This window comes from Macrosteles quadrilineatus, unplaced genomic scaffold, assembly GCF_028750875.1.
Source record: "Macrosteles quadrilineatus isolate MER2022 unplaced genomic scaffold, UCM_ALF_1.0 Scaffold_4__1_contigs__length_99947679, whole genome shotgun sequence".
Classification (NCBI taxonomy): Eukaryota; Metazoa; Arthropoda; class Insecta; order Hemiptera; family Cicadellidae; genus Macrosteles; species Macrosteles quadrilineatus.
This window is the reverse complement of record NW_026542597.1, coordinates 63,386,258-63,405,215: the sequence shown is the minus strand read 5'-3', so window position 1 is coordinate 63,405,215 and position 18,958 is coordinate 63,386,258. Positions and strand designations below refer to the sequence as shown.

The 18,958-nt window shown below is 38.4% G+C and overlaps 1 protein-coding gene across 2 annotated transcripts in view; it reads left to right on the top strand.

Annotated features, from left to right (window-relative positions):
- Positions 1-18,958, top strand: part of LOC128993581 (uncharacterized) — a 58,111-nt gene that overhangs the window by 22,616 nt on the left and 16,537 nt on the right. Inside the window, exons 5-9 of one of the 2 annotated variants that reach the window (XM_054417561.1) lie at positions 407-436; positions 1,306-1,332; positions 2,865-2,975; positions 8,162-8,317; positions 18,151-18,177. In XM_054417561.1, coding sequence (XP_054273536.1) covers positions 407-436; positions 1,306-1,332; positions 2,865-2,975; positions 8,162-8,317; positions 18,151-18,177 — 351 coding nt within the window. The remainder of the gene's footprint in view (positions 1-406; positions 437-1,305; positions 1,333-2,864; positions 2,976-8,161; positions 8,318-18,150; positions 18,178-18,958) is intronic. The other variant, XM_054417562.1, reaches the window with a different exon arrangement.

The following is an 18,958-nucleotide window of genomic DNA, read 5'->3' as shown; positions in this document are numbered from 1 at the left end:
TTGCGTTGACGGTAAGAACCATCCATAGATATTATTATTATATTTTCACGCAATCTGTCACACTCAAGAACACAACGGTCTGTTGCTAGTATATATATATATATATATATATATATATATATATATATATATATATAAACTTTTAAGCGGATGCTATTTTTTACTTTTGGCAAGTAATAATTTTGTTCTTAAATAGTTAAACACATAACTTTTGAAATGCACTACTTCCATGCCTCGTTATCTCCCTGTGTGAGAAATAGTTTTGCATCAACATCATCTTAGATTTTACTTACCGTCAAGTGTAAGAAATAATATATATATATATATATATAATATATATATTTTTTGAGTTATATAAAGTGAATTATGTTGTAAACAAATGTATTATATAGGCTATATGTTTTAGGCGTATGCGAAGGGAAACCCTACTTGGGAGGTGAGTGGAATATTTGTAATCTTACAAAGAACATTTTTCATGTTAAGGCTAGAAAGTTAACTTTGACTGTTTTCTTTTAGTTTCTTTTTACCATGAAAACCACATAAAAAATATTTGTTTGGATCTTCTGCCATCTTCATTATATCAGGTGTTGGTTATACAAATTTCAATGGTCCTTTACTAAAACAAGAAGATCTTTGTACAAAATTTTGGAACGAAACTTCTTAAATAATTTATCACTAGAAGAAACCGGTTACTTGCGGTTATGTTTACATTCAAGGCAAATTTATCTATCTGCGATAAGTAGAGTGAAACCATTAAAACTTCTAACATTTAGCTTTGTTTAATGAGTAAGAAATGAGTGTAAAAATAAAAATGACTATAGCGCAAGTTACAAAATATATGGTTTGATTAATGATTATACAATGAATAACATTTTTCCAGTACATCATCGGAGTTTTTATTACTACGTTAACTGGTTTCATCTCCTTTTGATGAACATTTAGATAGTATTAAAATCGTTTCGATTGATCTTTTGTGGTAAACCCCTTCCGCGATTTCATCAGTGTTAGGCAGATTTTAAAATATCCGTTGAGAAGGTACGTTCTTACTTCAAAGGGAGATCTACACTTAAGCTGTGTAAGTTAGATGTTTCCCTTCATCACGTCGGTCATCACACCGTACTTTTGAGCCAATGAATTAACCTCTAGCATAATTTTGAGAAATTTGGCTGTGGGGTTGCTGTTAAAGCAGGAATTCCTTGACATGTGGATGTCAGTCGTCTAAGCTTTATCAATTACATTATTCCTTAATACTGATTGATAGCGTATTTAGTTTATTTGTTGTAATTTTGTTCTTAATTTTTCCAGGTGCAATATGACAGGATACGTGTAGGGGTCAGTATGCTATTAAATTCTTTGTAATTCTATTCGTAGGGGGATGTTCGGGATACCCTTGAATAAGATTGCATTTTTATTGTACATAATTTGCCTCCAAGGATTGATTTATTGAAATAAAATGAGGTTCCTAACCTGTCGTCAATCAATCCTATATTTATATACTCGTATGTATCATCTACAACAAATATATAATTGATTGACATCAGGTTAGTGACCTCATTTTATGCACATTCTTTGATAACTTGGTTGGGATAACTATGACGTTAATTAATTAGGTAATACAAATTGTTTTTTCCGCAAGTGAAACCCCAGCTAACGCATGGGGTGGTGAGCAGTCTTTTAGTCTAGTTATGCGTCTGGGAGAGGGTGTTGTTTACTAGTAGGCTAGTCTTTGGCAGCTGGTAATGCTTTCTATACTGACAGCAGGGTTTTATAGGTAACCTCGGGAGGCAACAATGTAAATTGGTTATAATTAAAAACACTGTATTTAAAAGAAGACTCGTGCACAACATCCCTAGCTTGACTGTAGAGAACAAATTTGTTTTGTAAAGATGTACACTGAAAATGTCCCTGGGGGTTAATCTATGTTGCAACAGAAATAAAAACTAGAAGCTTGCAAGAAATTATTAAAATTAATGTAAAAACATGTAAGTAGGAATAAAATAACGACTACTACATACATTTATTGAAACGTATTCAAAGGCTCCAAAGACTGTGTCCTTTAAAAAAGACTCTAATACAATAAGTATAATTAAATTTACAAATAGTTATTTGTGTAACTAGTGGTGTAAGTGGCACTTTGCTGCACACGAGAGCAATGTTTACGAGAATATGCAGTAATTAGCAGCTTTCTGTACTATAAACAGTACTAGGAAGCCAACTTTGTCGGGTGACTGTAGGAAAAAATGTGGAGTGATACGGACCGCGGGTTGTACTTTCTCTAGGGCACCATTTGTGTTGCCACTTGCCAGCTGAACCTAAGAACGTGTTGTCTAGTGTTTAAAAAACTAATTATTTATATGCTTTATAGTGACTGTAGGAAAAATATCAGAAATAACGGATTAAAACCTTTAACACTTTACGAAAACTTAGTATTTAATAAGATTGAGAACTCCACAATTAATGTTTACATAATTTTGCAAAGTCATGAAACAAACAGCTGTCTGCATAACTTCAGTGTACATGGATTACTAGCCATCATACCCATGCTTTGTAACGGGAAAAGAATGCTAAAGAGAATAATTTGTTCTATAAATCTGCAGCATAAATAGTTATTAACCCATAAATAATAAAAGCACCAACAAAATACATTTCAAATAGTTAATAAATTTCGCAATTATAATATTAGGCGTATTCATAATATCGCATTAAAACTTCGCAAGCCGTCAGGGTGGTGCTTTTGGAACTTTCCTAGTAATAAAATAAAATAAAATAATCCGTCCCATAATCCTGTGGTATATTGGCCCTTTTCATGGAAAAAAATATGTAAATTGTAATAATGAAAATGTTTAACAAAAATTGTGTTACAGACCCAATTTGCCAACCGGAAAAAAATCTACAAGGGAAGAGAAATTGCACTTTTATTCACTGATTGTTACGGTGACGAACACATCGCAGACGAAATTCGCAATAAAATGGTGGTAAGAACAGTTTTTGCATTCTTAAATGGTTCTCCCGTTTATCCGATTTATGGAATAAGCTATTATTGCATGTCTCATGCCAGGACCGATTTACTGTTCCATTAAAGTGTCCCCAGAGCCCAAAAACACCTACAGTTCAAATTCATACAAATAACATATTGCGAATCCCATGTCTCTTTTGAAATAAGGCTACACTTGTTTGGTTGTTCTAGAAAAGTAAAATAGCGAAATAGACATAAAAATGCCAAGGTGTGATAAAACATGTAATACTGTTAAAGGTAAATTTAGTAAAAGACAAGTGGCATCATCCAAATGAGAACTTAGAAAATGAACCACAATCTCTATTCAATAATTTAGAAAAGTCAAGTTACATTTAAATAGTAAAAAATATTTAGTTACTGTAAATTAACAAAAGAAATTGATTTTACATCTTTATAAATTTAGTTCTATTTCTTTACATAATGTTATAATAGTCCTTCAAAGCACACGTATTCCCTAACCCTCTTCAGCTCGTGGCCTTATCTCATCTCTCTTCCTCGAGTCCAAAGAATTCCAAGTCTCGTCACCCCTAAATTTTTTCACGCTCATAACTCTGGCCTGAACACGGTCATTGCCAAAAATCCAACTATACTAAGATTTGCTACGAGAACGGAGAAAAGTGTGTTTGATTAATTGTTAATAGTACAAATTGAGTGCTCTGCGCCACTGTGCGGCTCCGGCATTAGAATAGACCACAGTAACCCATGCTTGTCGTAAGAGTCAAATAAAGGGGGGGGGGGTAGCGCACCCATTCTTTTAGCGTCTCCTCTGCATACCAACATTTCCCGTTTAAAATCAATAGACAAATTTTTTCCAAATCACTCTGGTTTATTCTTCTGTATGGCTCCGTGTCCTTTTGTCTCCCAATGCGTTGGACGTCCGTTCAGGTAGAGAATACTTAAAAACTGGGCCTTTCTTGCACATCCCAGGCTGCCGGATAGTACAGGGGCCCGGATCAGCTTAGCCGGCAATGACCTGATGGCGACCGGATAGGGCCCTGCTGCGGCCTTGGGGGGGGGGCTCTGCCGAGCCCTCCGCCTTGTCTGGAACGTTCTGGGTATTAGGGGGCACAGGGCATGGAACAGTCTGTTGTCCAGCCTGGTGACAAGACGGCAAAGAAGCCCAAGAAAAAGAGAGCCTTTAAGCAACGCCCTGACGCTCTTCTAATCAAGCCGGAAAGTGGTAAGACATACGCTGAGGTTCTTGGTGAGATACGTCAAAAGGCGAAGCCCGAAGAGAAGAGAGCTGTCATCAAATCGCTCAGAAAAACCAGAGCTGGTGACCTCTTAGTAGAGCTTGGTAATTCCTCCGTGACGAAGGCATATTTCGGGGCTGATTTGCAATCCATCCTTGATGCAAACAACTCGGTACGAATTCTCGAGCCAAAGTCGACGTTGAAAGTGAGGGACCTCAACGAACTCACGACTGTGGAAGAGGTCTCCACTGCAGTCAAGTCTGTCCTCGGGGAACCCACCGAGATGAAGATCTTCGTATCGAAGGCTAACTATCGAAGGCAGAAGATGGCGGTATTGACGTTGGGTGCTAGAGATGGGAGAAAACTCCTAGATGAAGGGCTCATAAAGGTCGGATGGGTGAGATGCCGGGTCCACGAGAAGCTCGTGGCCCCCAGGTGTTGCCTGGGGTTCAACCACATAGCTAATCGCAGCAAATTTTCCAACAGAAGAAATATGTGCTACAAGTGTGGCGGCCATGACTACAGGGCCAGTGTATGCAGCTCCGCTGAATCTTGTGCCCTATGCACATTTCATTTTCATTCATTTCATTTCGTTTTGTCATAAGAGCCAGAAGCTCCCTGACTACAAACCCGGTACCTATAATTAAACCTAGCCGGGCCCCATGATGTAGGCCGAAGCATACGCACCGACCTTTAGCACACCATGGGAGGATGACTTAAGGTCATCAGGCTCACCGGCTGCCGAAGCAACCCTTCGGAGAGAGGGTTGCCCCTCAATCCTAACCAGGGATACCGGCTACTTGTTTAAGCGTCACTTCACGTGGGTTCCCCCAGGTACGAAACTCAGAAGGACCATAGTGGAATGCCCTGACGCATTTAGTGCAAGCAACACTCGGGACCTATCCAATCCCTGACAGGCAAAACCCGCCATCAAAGCCAGGAAGAAGGGGACATCATTGCCAGGCCATCAGGGTTTCCCAAAAGGAGGCAGGAATAGAAGTGGGTCCCACCTGGATGAACCTATCCACCAAAGGTGGCGACACCCTTTGCTCAATTGAGGTTCCAGGGAGAACCCCCCACACTCTAGATAACCATACCTTCCGGTCTCAGAGACAGGGATTGGCTGATGGAGTGCGCCCAGCCGTTGCCCTCACACTGCGGAAAGTTACGTTCCCCTAGAGTGTCCCCGTAAGCTGACGGGTACTCGCCCGATTTCACCTGAAGGAAGGCTACTTCCAAAGTCGAGGATTTGCCACACTAAATGCCAGTCGCACATCAACAAGCGGGCCGAAGCCCAAAGGATCATAGCTACAGGCAGGTGATGGATTGGTGGCGCACTTCCACCTCTTGCAGAGCTGAACACCCCCCACAACCTGGATGGGGGAATGTCACTGGGTACTCTCACTTTGGGTAAACCCAAAGAGGCTGGCTTGCCCAGTCGTCCATAACTATGACCTACTTGAAATGCCGATTCCGACACCGAGCAGTTACCTCGCCTTTGGGGGCCCTATGCACAGAAGTCGGCTTGAAGAACGACGCCATCAAGCACGCTGCGGGATTAAGCCGTTGTGCTGCTTATAAGCAAGCACTGCAGAAGATCCGCCAATCCACCCAGAAATGATCAGCGCCCTTCAGCTAAAAATGCAAAGGAGTAGAACAACTGACGGTCGGCGTACCAATTCGCAACCAAGCAAGGCGCCGATATTTTGCTGCTGAGTAAGCAATATCAGAACGGACGCTCTCCTCAGTTGTTCCCTGATGTTTCCAGGACAGCGCCCATTTGGGTTCTTGACCCCGGGAAGGTACCGATCTTGGATTCCGGTGCGGGAAACCTTTATGTGGAGCAGAGGTCTAATTTTCTTCTCCTGCTACCTTACACCTAACTAGCTCATTGCAGAGTACCACCGGATAATTGACTCTCTAGAGGACAAGAGTCATAAACGTTGGATCCACGTACTTCTTGGTGGGGTGATTGCGGAGGTTTCAACTCTAGGACGGTGAAATGGGGTTTACCCCAAACAAACACAAGGGGGCGATATGTTTTAGAGATGGTAGCCAGGCTGGGTCTTTATATCCTAAACACGGGCAATGTCTCCACTTTCCGTCACCCTGGATGTGGAGAACCGATCTCTGACATTGCTCTGGCTTCTGAAGGCCTAGCCAGTCGGATCACTGACTGGCGAGTTTCCGAAGACTACTCTGCAAGCGATCACCAGGCAATTGTTTTCGGGGTACTTCCTGAGCGCAGGCATCCATATGCCAACTCAACCCATCCACCTCGTCGTTGGAACCTCGGTCGTCTTTGCCGAAACATCTTTTGGGGATGTATCGGGTATCAAACTGTTGGGGATATTGGAAGTGCTAAATTTCCAATATTCTCGTTGGCTATGCTGACGACGTCGCTGCTCTGGTTGTAGGCAGAAGCAACGAAGAACCAGAGCTTACACGTGGTGTAGCGATGTTCCGTGTCAACGAGTGGATGCAGGACCATGGCTTGTCGATGGCGGTCGAAAAAACAGAGATCGTGGTTAGGACCATAAAAATAAAATGTAGGACCATAAAATGTATCCATAAACAAACTAACTACAAGAATATTTCCTTAACAATAGCTAACTTGGGACTTTAAAACATACAGTTTTTTTTCTCAATAGCCTTCATTATTACAATGCTTCAGTATACAAAAATGGTTTGTTTTCTAGCTTTACAATATAGTTGTATTGTATTTGAAATTGGGCTTTTTATGTCTTAAGGGTAACAAATGGGGGAAAATTCTAAAAAGTTCAAAACTCCTTAACCCATTGTTTGTGGTCATATATTGCTAGTATGCAAACTCACCCACGTTGATGCCACCTACACATTCATGCTAAATTGCCTTATAATCTAACAAAAATTACTTGAGTTATCATCCAACGGACTCACAGACACATATATTATATACATTTAAAATAATTTCAATGAATAGATTAATAGTCCCAGGTCTACTAAATCTTACATACCATGATACCTAATCATAATTATAGCTACTTTCCTTCGCTAAAACGCTTTTTTTAAATAGCATTGCTTATGTTGGAAATTGCAACATTAGCCATAATATGGCGTTTGTAGGCCAGGCAAATTAGACATTTGCATCCCAAAATATCGTCTAGAGCTGAAAAGTTTTTACAATCTTATTACAAAAATATTATTGTCTATAAACAATAATATTTCCGTTTACTGTATTTTTATCATTATTTTTACACTTTAAGATTGTATCGCCACCTATGTGGGTATTTTAACCAAAATAAGAGAGAAGGATTACTGTAGAATGAAGTGTGAGCCTTGTGTAGCTTTGTTACTGACAAAGACCAGTTGTATCATAAGTCACGACCATTTATTGAATGCCCAATGATCAAGGACAGCTGGGTCCAGTTTCGAACCATCAAAAAACACACTTTTCTCAGGACCGAACCGGTGACCTGTGGATTATAATCACTTAGATACCCAGCAATCTATAATACTATTATATTGGGAATCGAAAGGTGAAACTGAAAAAGGAATTAACTTTTTGGCAATGCTAGTTAAAGTATCTCGTCTTTGAAAAGCTACTGCGAGTAAACTGCTCAGCAGACTTTGAGATATTTTATACCAGTCGACACATAATTTACTGGGCTTAAAGTACTGAATTACAAAATGTCAAAGGGATGTGTCATTTGAGGGTTATAAGAGAAAACCTTAAAATAAGGTCAAAATGATCACAGTTTTTCCATTCCCAAAACTTAAGCAGACGTCTGAATCTGTCACAAACTCGACTCTTATTTGGGACCACCCCAACAAAAGTATGAAATACGTTCTAGCTTTAGAAGATTTTCCGGGAAGCACGATCTATTTTGGGTCTAATTTGCCTGGACTATTATCCTACAGTTCCACTTAGCAACAAGTTTATCTCAAAATCACTTATGAGCTTTTCTTACAGTTACAGGCTGCAGCAGAATTTTCCAGAAACAACGTAAGAAATGGCATTGTTTTAGCTGTATTTGATGGCGTCATTTGGGAAGCTGACAAGGATCCCATGACTAGAGAAATCCTTGATAAAGGAGGAAGAAATGTTTATTTTGATATGGAAAATAAGGTGTGTCAGGTTTTTTACTATCATAACTTTAATAGAGTTGAAGCATACAATTCTCGCAACTGAAGCAAATCCAACGACTTCGTGTGTATGCGGCATATGTTGTTTAAAAGATACAATTCATTATTCTTTAAACACATCAGCTGTGTTATCAGCATCAGCTCATCTTTAGCGTTGATTGTATCATTAATTCTTTGATTTTGAAAACATTCTCTGCTCATTTTGTAAATAGTAGGCTACAGGTAAAATTCGACGTGAAAAACATAAAAATTGGTACGTTTATGAAACTTGCAGGAAACGCAGTAATTACTCTTTGGTTTTTAAATCTGAAGAGTCCCTAGTGATTTGGTGGGGCGGAAGTACCATTAATGAGGCTTAAAGCTTAGGAGGGGTAGTGATTTTGAGAACATTTTTATTTATGGGATCCAAGCCAGTGGAAGGTCATTTTCTATGTTTTTTAGGATGCAGAAGCAAAACAAAAACATAATAAAATCAATGCAACTGATATTTTGTGAGAAAATACAAATGAATTCATAAAAATTAAATACTTGACAAATTAAGGTAAAATTAATCCAGGTAATTTAAATTATTACAACATTGATCATAAGTCTATGTGTCATTGTTGTAAGAAACATTAACTACGAAATTGTTAGTTACGTCACTTTCCACTACGTTCTCTTCTTATTGCTCATCATTCACTGATGCATCATCACCATCCATGGAATTGTCAGGGTCTTTAACTTGACACAATTTCACTGCCAACTGAAAGCACAGGATTTGGGTTTTTAGAGTTTGTACGTCAATCAAATTATACTACAATGTCGTTAACATTGACCCGCTCATCCTGTACCAAAGAATACTTTTAAGGAAAGAAGAAATTTATCGTATTACTTCACATTTGAGATTAAGCCTTTCCCGTTGTCTTTGTAACACAGGACACAGGATTGAGGAAGAACGGCAAATCTGTTCTGTGCAAAGAGTTTGATGGTACTCCAGAAGAAGACGTGAAGGAGGATCTTGAAAATTTTTCAACTTGCATCATTGACTAAGGGCACATTTTACACGCAGTAAAATTGGGTAGCAAAGCAAAAAATCTATCTTACTAAGATGTATGCAATAGATACTTGCGATTTAAACAGAATAAGTACAGGTCTCCGGTAATTGTATTTGATGGTTACAGTGATCCTGATAGTGTTAAAACCCGTGAGCGGCTACGCAGATAGATAGAGGGATTTTTGCTTCTCAGATCAAAATATCTTAAAATATCGCTATGTGTAAAAACCTCGAAGTTTCTTGCTAATACTGACAACAAACAACCATTAATGAGCATGTTAACAAGGTAATTTCGTGAGGCAGGAATCGAAGTAAGACAGTCTACTGGAGACGCTGATGGGCTAAATGTGCAGCCAGACTTAGAAAAAACGTAGCGCTATAGACACCCAAGACAGAAGAATCATTGTACTGTTGACTGCCCTTGCACCAGTGAATCATGCAATTCTTCTTATCAAGCCAAATAAGGGCTGTACCAATTAGAGTATATTTTTTTCAATCAGCATTCAACATCAGCAGGCATCAAGATGTAAAATATTACACGCTCTTAGCACATTTATTCAGTGGTTGTAATATCAGCAGCATGAGTTATGGCAAAGGAAAGAAACTACTCGTCAAACTGCTAGAGACTGAAAGGGGTTTGGCCAACCACGTACACACCTTCCACAAACCTGACGCCAATCACATTGAGGTTAAACAGGCAGGGGAATGTGTATTACTTTTCTTGTACGGATCCAAGGATGGGACGCTTGCACTAAATCAACTTAGATTTAATCGTTTTCAGAGATAATTAAAGAAAAGTGTAGCCAGATTAGAATCATTACCACTAACATCGGGTAGTGAGTGCTGCTCAAGTTCCAACACTCCTACTGCACCTACGACCACACTACAACTCTTGCTAGGGAATAAACTGCGTCCAGAGGAGTAGGTTTGGACTAGACACAATACCAATCAGAACAACTAATGTACCAGCTCCAGAGACAATTTTCTGAAATTAGTATATTGCTCGTGTAAAGGTAGTTGCTCAACATCACAATGCTTTGTGTAAAGAGCGGTATTAAATGTTCACCTTTATGCCGATTTCCTGAAGAAGGGGCATGTACAAACTCTAAAAACCCAACTCCTGTGCTGTCAGTTGGCAGTTAAATTGTGTCAAAATAAGACGATAATGGATAAGATCGAGTCAAAGACCCTGACGATTCCATGGGATGGGTGGTGATGATGCATCAGTGGCTGATGAACAATATGACACTTAGTGGTTTAAAGAGGCGTAACTACCAGTTTCTTAGTTACTGTTTCTTACAAGGTTAACATATGACATATAGACGCATGACCAATTTTTTTAATAATGGATACTAGCATAGATAGTAACCTGCGTCACTTTGTGACTTCAAAATCCGTGATATATTTGATATATAGTTAATGTATAGTTGTTAAAGGTGAAAACGTTTATTTATCATCATATCCTATTCCAGGGTGGCCAATCGAATATAATTATTAGTGGTGAATTTAGATCCTCTCTCTGGATTATCAGAGCTAAAGGGTCGCGAAGTTGACCTGTGAACGAGGGGAGCTCTAACAATAATGACTCCGAGATGACGGTTCAGCAATTTAATCCCTTTTTACCAAATCACCCTTATCATGTATAATAAAATAACACATATTAGAACCCTTAAAACATAAAATGGTACGTTACGATTCACAGCAGGTGTAGACTGGGCAATGCTTAGCCTAGAATTATGTCAGGACAATGACAATGATGAGTATGACAATGATAAGTGCTAGTGGTCGTTCTACTCATCTGGAAAGGCGTCCTAATTTACCCTTAGTGTTTAAGACGTAACTTAATTCTGGTTATAAGTAAGGGTTGAGGTGATAAGTAAGCGTTCAATTTTCCCATAGTCAATACGGCTGTATACGCTTCTTTCTCGTAGATGGAATAACGCAGCTCGTTCTCGGTGAAGGATTTACTATAGAAAGCAATCGGCATCAGATCACCAGCATCATTATACTGCAGAAGAGCCGCTCCGGCAGCTGTGGCGCACGCGTCCGTATGTACCACGAACGGTTTTTTGAAGTCAGCCATTGTTAATATTGGGGGATTTGCTATTTTATCTTTAAGAGTCTCATAGGCACCTTGACATTCTGCTGTCCATACGAATTTTGTATTCTTTCGTTTGAGCGTATGTAGATGTCTACAAATATCGGAATAATTCTCAATATAGTTCCCTCAATAACCACACATGTCCGTGAATTGATTCACTTGCTTTACTGTGTGATGGACAGGGCAATTCTTGAAGAATCTGGCTTTGTCCGGGTTAAAAGTTAACTTTTTTGCCCCTAAAATACCAGCGACTTCATGTAGATGTCTTAGATGCTCTTCTTTGGTTTTACTAAAAATTAGAAGGTTGTCACAATATATCTATAGATGCTTATATGTCAGATAATAAAATATTTTATCCATATAGTTACTCAATATGGAACTACCGACCTTAAGGCCAAAACATAATCTGCGAAAACGGAACTTTCCTACCGCAAATACAAATGAGGTTAAATCCCTACTTTCCTCATTTAATGGGCACTGCAAAAAAGCCTTATTAAGGTCAAATATGGAAAAAGTATTACGAGCATATACATTAATGCTACTCTCGTTTCCATTATTTAACTCAGAACCGTATTGACTGTTTTTCTTAGCGGGAATACTTATCTTAGAGTGGTTATTTGACTGAGGGCAAATTTTCCCGCGTTTGCGAGTTTTTTAAGCACGAAAGCAATGGCGCACTAAATGACCTGGTCTATATATATATATTGACCTGGTCTATATATATATATATATAAACACCTCTTTGTGTCACTTGGTTGGTGGCTATGGTAGTTTGAGTGCCGGTACACATTTTGCTCATTTAACAATCTAACAGGTCGTGAAACTGGCATGGCCGCACTTAATACAGGTCTCGAAGGGTTTACGTTTGCGCAGGCTTTGTTACGAAAGTAATCGATGTACGAAAGTAATCGATGTAATCCAAATTATTTTCTGCACCACAACAAGTTGAAACTTGTTGTGGTGCATTTTTGGGGAATTTTTATACTGCGATTTTGTTGTGGATTTCCGGGTTTAATCAATTTCTAATAGAATCAAGCATTTGTTTCTCTGTTAAATTTGCCATAAAAACTTGATTGTGCTTTTGCGACATACTCTCATCGTAGCGTTCGGGACGACGAATCTACTCATATTTTAGTTGCTCTCCCAAAGATGCTGGGATGAATGAATTTATTTCCCTGTGTGTATGTATGATAGTTTTCCCGCTGTTTTGGCATTCTATTATAGATCCTTTGAGCGGAGAAATAGCGTACCTGCCAAATATTTTCAATATTTGGTCTTCGGGTAGTCGTGATTCCTGTTGCAAAATTAGTCTGCCTTAAAAAGTTTAGCAATGGGGTCATCTCCATACCAGTGCAGTTCTCCGGAAATTTCAAAAATATTTTTTCCCAATGGGTTTGCTAGTTTCTGGAACAAGTTGACCGGCGGCAGCGGTGGAGGACGAAGCGGGTCCGTGGGGTGCGGGGGCGAACAGTGACCTTGAGGCGGGACGTGTGCCGTGTCGTGCTTAGTAGTTAATCTTAGCTGATTACTAGGTGAAGAGGTGATAGGCTGCCCGGTTGATACGCCGTTTATTTCCTCATCGGCTGACTCACTCTCGATTGAAGATTTATTTAACTCTTCCTGAAAACGCAGATATTAATCCGGGGCGATTTTACTCTCGATTTCTGACAATTTACTTCTTAGAGAAATTACTACTTAGAGATATTCTGGTTTTAACTAACTCTTCAACGGTTGTATTGTATTGTAGGTTGCTAACAATACACTTCCTTTTAACATGTTTACTCTTAGCTCTAAGTGTGCTAGCTTCGCTTTAATCATCGCTAAATTCAGCGCCGTAGGCTCTTCAGACTGTCGACCGATTAACACCTTGCAATACGCTTGAAGGTATTTGGCAATATTTAATTTCCGCCAAAACAGTCAATTTATTTTCAATGTTTGAAAAATCAGGTCCCTGCCCTATGATTTTAAGGATTTAGGGATTTAAGGATGCCCTAAAATGTCCTCAAATTCTTTTTACAAAATACTTATACCGACATATGTCCTTCATCATCCCTTGATAAAAACAGTAATTACAGTTATAGTGAGAATTATACAGTTATTATAATACTTAAATTAACAATCACGCAACACCACACTGGATTTGGGGTGTTCATAAAAGTTAAAATTAAATTCTTGGAGTAAATGGCCTCGTTCAATGTCTTGGGTGTCTTATAGCTCAGGAAGTGTTAGCAGAGTTGCGCAAATTAATTATATTCCAAGGAGGCCAATCGAATATAATTATTGGAGGTAAATTTAGATCCACTTTCTTTAATTCACCAAACAATATGCTACTTCCTTTAAATAAGCCATGCAAACACGTCACCAGCACCTCCACTAGTACAACGATTTAAGATTTTGAAAAAAAAATAAACGTTCCACCTAGGACTGATAAGCAGTCCGGACCTCGGCCACTGCAGGTGGCACTAAGGGCGGGAAAATCTAAATAAATAACCATCCTCTTAAGTTATAGTAAAAAATATGCTTTAGAACTTCATAAACAAACTAGGTACTGTACTTCAAACTGTGCAGTAAAACATACTTTTAAAACACAAAATCCTACCACAACACAAAATCTAACGTAAGTCATTTTCTTCTTAAATTTTAAACAAATAACATTACATTATTTTACTTGAATTCACTGAAACATCACTAACTACTGATAACACCATTTTCGTATGGATGTAAACAAAATTGTATCATGACAATCTGTTTTGATGTAAACAAATGTCAACTTAAAAAAGTTCAAATGATTGACAACAGAACTCAGCACACATTTTTAAATTTTAAAAGCCTATAGGAAGAAGGGCTTTCACGGGATATCATCCAAACCTATAAAAAGCACATCTAGAGGATAATAGCTTTAAATTGATACCCAATATGCCTATAAAAATAGTTAGGGGCCAATTTGCTGCACACAAAAATCCAACAAATTATTTTAATAATATAGATTAACTGGACTATTTACCCAAAAATACTATGTAAAAAAAATTAAATTTGTCATATTTAGTTTTGCGAATTAATTTGTCTTTTTCTCATAAACTGGCGGTTATATTGATTTTATTATGCTTTTTTCGATTTTGCATCTTAAAAAAAATAGAAAACGAAACCCCACTTGCTTGAATCCTATAAATAAAAATGTTTTCAAAATCACAACCCCCTCCTAAACCTTAACCCCCATAAAATAGTACCTCAACCCCCCCCCCCCCAATCACAAGGTACTCTTCAGATTTCAAAACCCAATGGTAATTACTACGTTTACTGCAAGTTTCATGATCGGACCAGTTTTTATGTTTTCTTGGGAGGGTTATTACTGTACTAAAACTATAATGACCTAAAGAAGTTTGTTGTGATAATTCATGTTTAATTAATTCATCATTCTATGTCTTACCCATATTTTATGAGAAAAGCGTCTCTAAAAATTTCTTAAGCAAGACCAAGAAGTGATCTGTTTCCAGTGACATCTTATAGTAAAGAACAAAGCATTGTCTAATGGGACTTCTTAACAACAAAACTGCATATTTTACATTGGACTTCTGACGCGTAACCACATACAGCTGAGGCTGCCTATTTCGTCCGTTTTTAATAACTGTTTAGAAAGGGTATAGAGGATGGAAACCATCGCAATCATATTAGACGAGTTCTTATCCAACAAAATTGGCAAATAGTTTCCTAGTTGACACCAAGCAATAAGACTACTACTGTTTTGGAATAGAAATACTGACCGTAGTATTACTTAACATTCGCAAAACAATCAATTTCCTATACAATGGCAGCGCCACAAAACAGACCTACACTTAACACAACATATATGCATAAACACTTCACATCTCCCGGCTTTCCATCCCAGATGTCTTGGGACAACAACACTACTGCTGATCCGCACGAAATGGCTTCTATGTTTTCCAGATTCTTCTCGTCAGTCTTCTCCCAGCCTGTGCAATCTCCCCCTACCTTCGAGTTCAACAGTAGCTCTGTTCTAGCCTCTATTAGCTTCACCCCATCCGAAGTTCTGGATTGCCTTTCCAAGCTAAACATTAATAAAGGCGCTGGACCTGACAACATTCCACCCTCGTTTCTGAAGCATTGCCGAACGCTCCTAGCGGGACCTCTCTCGTTCCTCTTCAACTCCTCACTCTATCAAGGGATCTTTCCGGAAATTCTCAAGGTCGGCCAAGTAGTGCCTATTTTAAAGGGAGGAAATCCTTCAGAAGTAAAAAACTACAGGCCTATAACTATACTACCAGCTATTGGTAAAGTGTTTGAATCGCTTGTTCTCTCTAGACTCAAACCATTCCTAAGACCACTCATCACCCCTAGGCAACATGGGTTTACAGCCTCTAAGTCTACTGTGACCAACCTATTATTATTTGAGAGCAACATTCTATCAGCTTTGAGAAACGGAAAACAACTGGACGTAGTTTTTGTTGATTTTGCAAAAGCTTTTGATAAGGTTGATCACTCTATCCTTATTGCCAAACTGAAAGCCTACGGGATCCTTGGTCCCTTTCTCAAGTGGATGGAAGACTATCTTACAGGGCGTCGCTTGAATGTTAAACTGCCTCTTTGCAACTCCGATGAATTTATCCAACTCTCAGGCGTCCCCCAGGGTTCGTTGCTAGCACCTTACCTCTTCATAACTTTCATTAATGACATCGTGGATACTCTTGATGTGGAGTCCCTTTTGTTCGCGGACGATGTTAAGATATTTGTTGAAGTATCACGCCCTGAAGACACTCTCCGTCTACAAGCTAGCCTAACCGCTATCCACGATTGGTGCGTTTCTAACAACATGACCCTGAACGTGTCAAAGTGCTCCAGTATGACTTTCAGTAAGATTCGCGCTCCATACATGGTAGAATATTCCATCACAAACCAGCCTCTAAAGAGAGTCTCAATGGTGAAAGACTTGGGAGTGATTTTCTCATCGGACTTCTCATTCGATGAGCATCTGGATTACTTATGTAAAAGAGCCAATCAGTTGCTGGGCTTCCTATTTCGGGCTACCCGTGGGCTAACAAATGCCATTGCTTTAAAGACTCTGTATTGCTCCCTGATCCGACAGCTGTTGGAGTACGCCAGCCCAGTTTGGTCACCCTTCCACCTTAGGTCCATCAACAAACTCGAAGGGATCCAGAAGAAATACATCAGATTTCTCGGTGCCCGTCAAGGCATGCAGTACCGTGAAGTCCCAGTGGCCGTCTTCCTAAACAATTTAAACCTACTAGATCTTCACTTGAGACGCTGTGTGGCAGACGTTGTTTTCCTCCACAAACTCCTCAATGGCCAAATTGACTGCCCTGCTTTACTTGCCGAAGTGGACCTTCGTGTGCCTTCTGGAACCCGTTCGCAGGATCTGTTTGGCAAGAGGCACTTCAGTAGCCAATACGAGTATCACGCTCCTCTTGCAAGATTTCTTCGTCTTGGAAACACTTTGGGGGCCAGTATCGAATTCTTCGGAGACACCACGAGGACTTTTCGAAGGAAGGCTACGGTCCGGTTGACTTCCCTGCGCCAGCAACAAAATTTATTGTAGGTTATTATATTTTTTGTTATATAGATAGGTTTGAATATTTATTAATCAATGTGCATGTAAATTGAGTTGTGCTTCTTGTCTTGTTGATCTCTTAAAATGTTTATTTATATATTTATCTGTTTTCCTGTTAATATCTATTTATTGAATTATATGAATGCATATTTGTTTATTAATTTAAGATTTAAGTATCGTAATCATTTTTGTAATGGTCTTTGCCGTTGGAATGTAAATAAATAAATAAATAAATCTCCCATATACCGGAGAACGATCGCAGAATGAAACCCATGATATAAAGTATCTGTATATTTTAACCTCCTTCCACTATCTATGAGGAATCTATCCCTCGGAGAGTGAGCTGGTCTAGTGCTAGTGGTAGAGCTAGGACTTTGGTCCCTGAGGTCTTGGGTTCAAAACCCACAAAATTACCAATAAATGTTCTCTTAATGATATTGACACAACCCCTAGGGCCAGTATAAAAGAAAACTTCCTTCCAGAAACCTAAATCAAGAAACCAACCAAATGTCCTTCAGAGAACAAACTGACATACAGTACTGGATAACAGTGGAACCCCTCTACGCTGAAACAAAAATAATTATCGTTGAAGAAATATGTATTCATAGTTAGTTTTATGGTTGTACACCGAACCCACCTAAATTATATGTAAAATCTATGTGACGCTTTTAAACCGTTTTCCATGAATACATAAGTGAAGAACAATGGTTCTTCTATTGACGTAATTGAGCGAACAAATCTTTTGAAACTTAAACTGTCGAATGACGATCTACAAAAACAAAGTCTGTATTATTGGGGTTTGTATTAAAGGTTTACTTTCATGATATTAACACAGAAAACTCATTATAACCAAACATTGACTATCTACATTTATATCTCTGTTAAAATCTAAATCCGGCACAATTCCACCTTATACTATAGGTACCTATTCAAAAGGGGGGTTAATATCTTATGAAAAATACTCAACATTACTATACTACCGTAAAAGAATTAAATAGGCCTTGCCGAATTTTACCATTAGGCCTACGGTTTTGTTTTATTGTTATTTATAATAATTATTATAATTGAGTAAAGCAATGTTTTATAACTTGTTTACAGATACAAATCATCGATGTTGCTGATAAGGTGAGTCCCTAGATATTTTCTCAGTCCGTAAACTATTCGATAGGTAGCAAAGATAAAATACATTTTATTGTATCTGAGATGGGTTTCCAGCGTAGGCGTACCTTTTTAGTGTATTTAGAAATGGCAATTTCCGGAGCACGCTCAACAAGTTTCATCTGTTTAATGCATTCCGTTTAATGCATACATATACAGAGTGTCAATAAACACGTTTCAGGACTTTGGGAAATGGATCCTCATACCAAAAGGAAGAAAAACGTTACGTGAAGGTATGTCGGAAAATGCATATTTACCTACACATCCGCCATTTTGTTTTTTATACGTAACTATTTTTATCTTTAAAGTTTTTAAACCAATGATTATTAAACTTGGGAACAATTGTAACGTACACACGACCTATTGTAGAAAGAAGATAAATTTAATCTGATTGAAAATTTCAAAATGGCGACCTTATTAATTTTTAAAACTTAAATAGCTCAAAATGGTTGATTTATAAAAATATTTCAAGCATACTTTTTTAAAATTTTTAAGATCCTATCAAACAAAACCAAGATCAAAAAGATTCAACGGCAATTAAATAAAACAACAAGTTTTTTAGTTCTAAGACACGCCTAAATAAAATCCACTCGGAAAACATTCTTACCGACTTTCATAATCATTAGTTGAAATACTTGAAAGATAAAAATAGCAATAATGAAAACAAAATGGTAGATATCTCGGTAAATATGCACTTTGGACATACCTTCAGGGAACTTATTTCTTCCTTTTAGTATGAGGATCCATA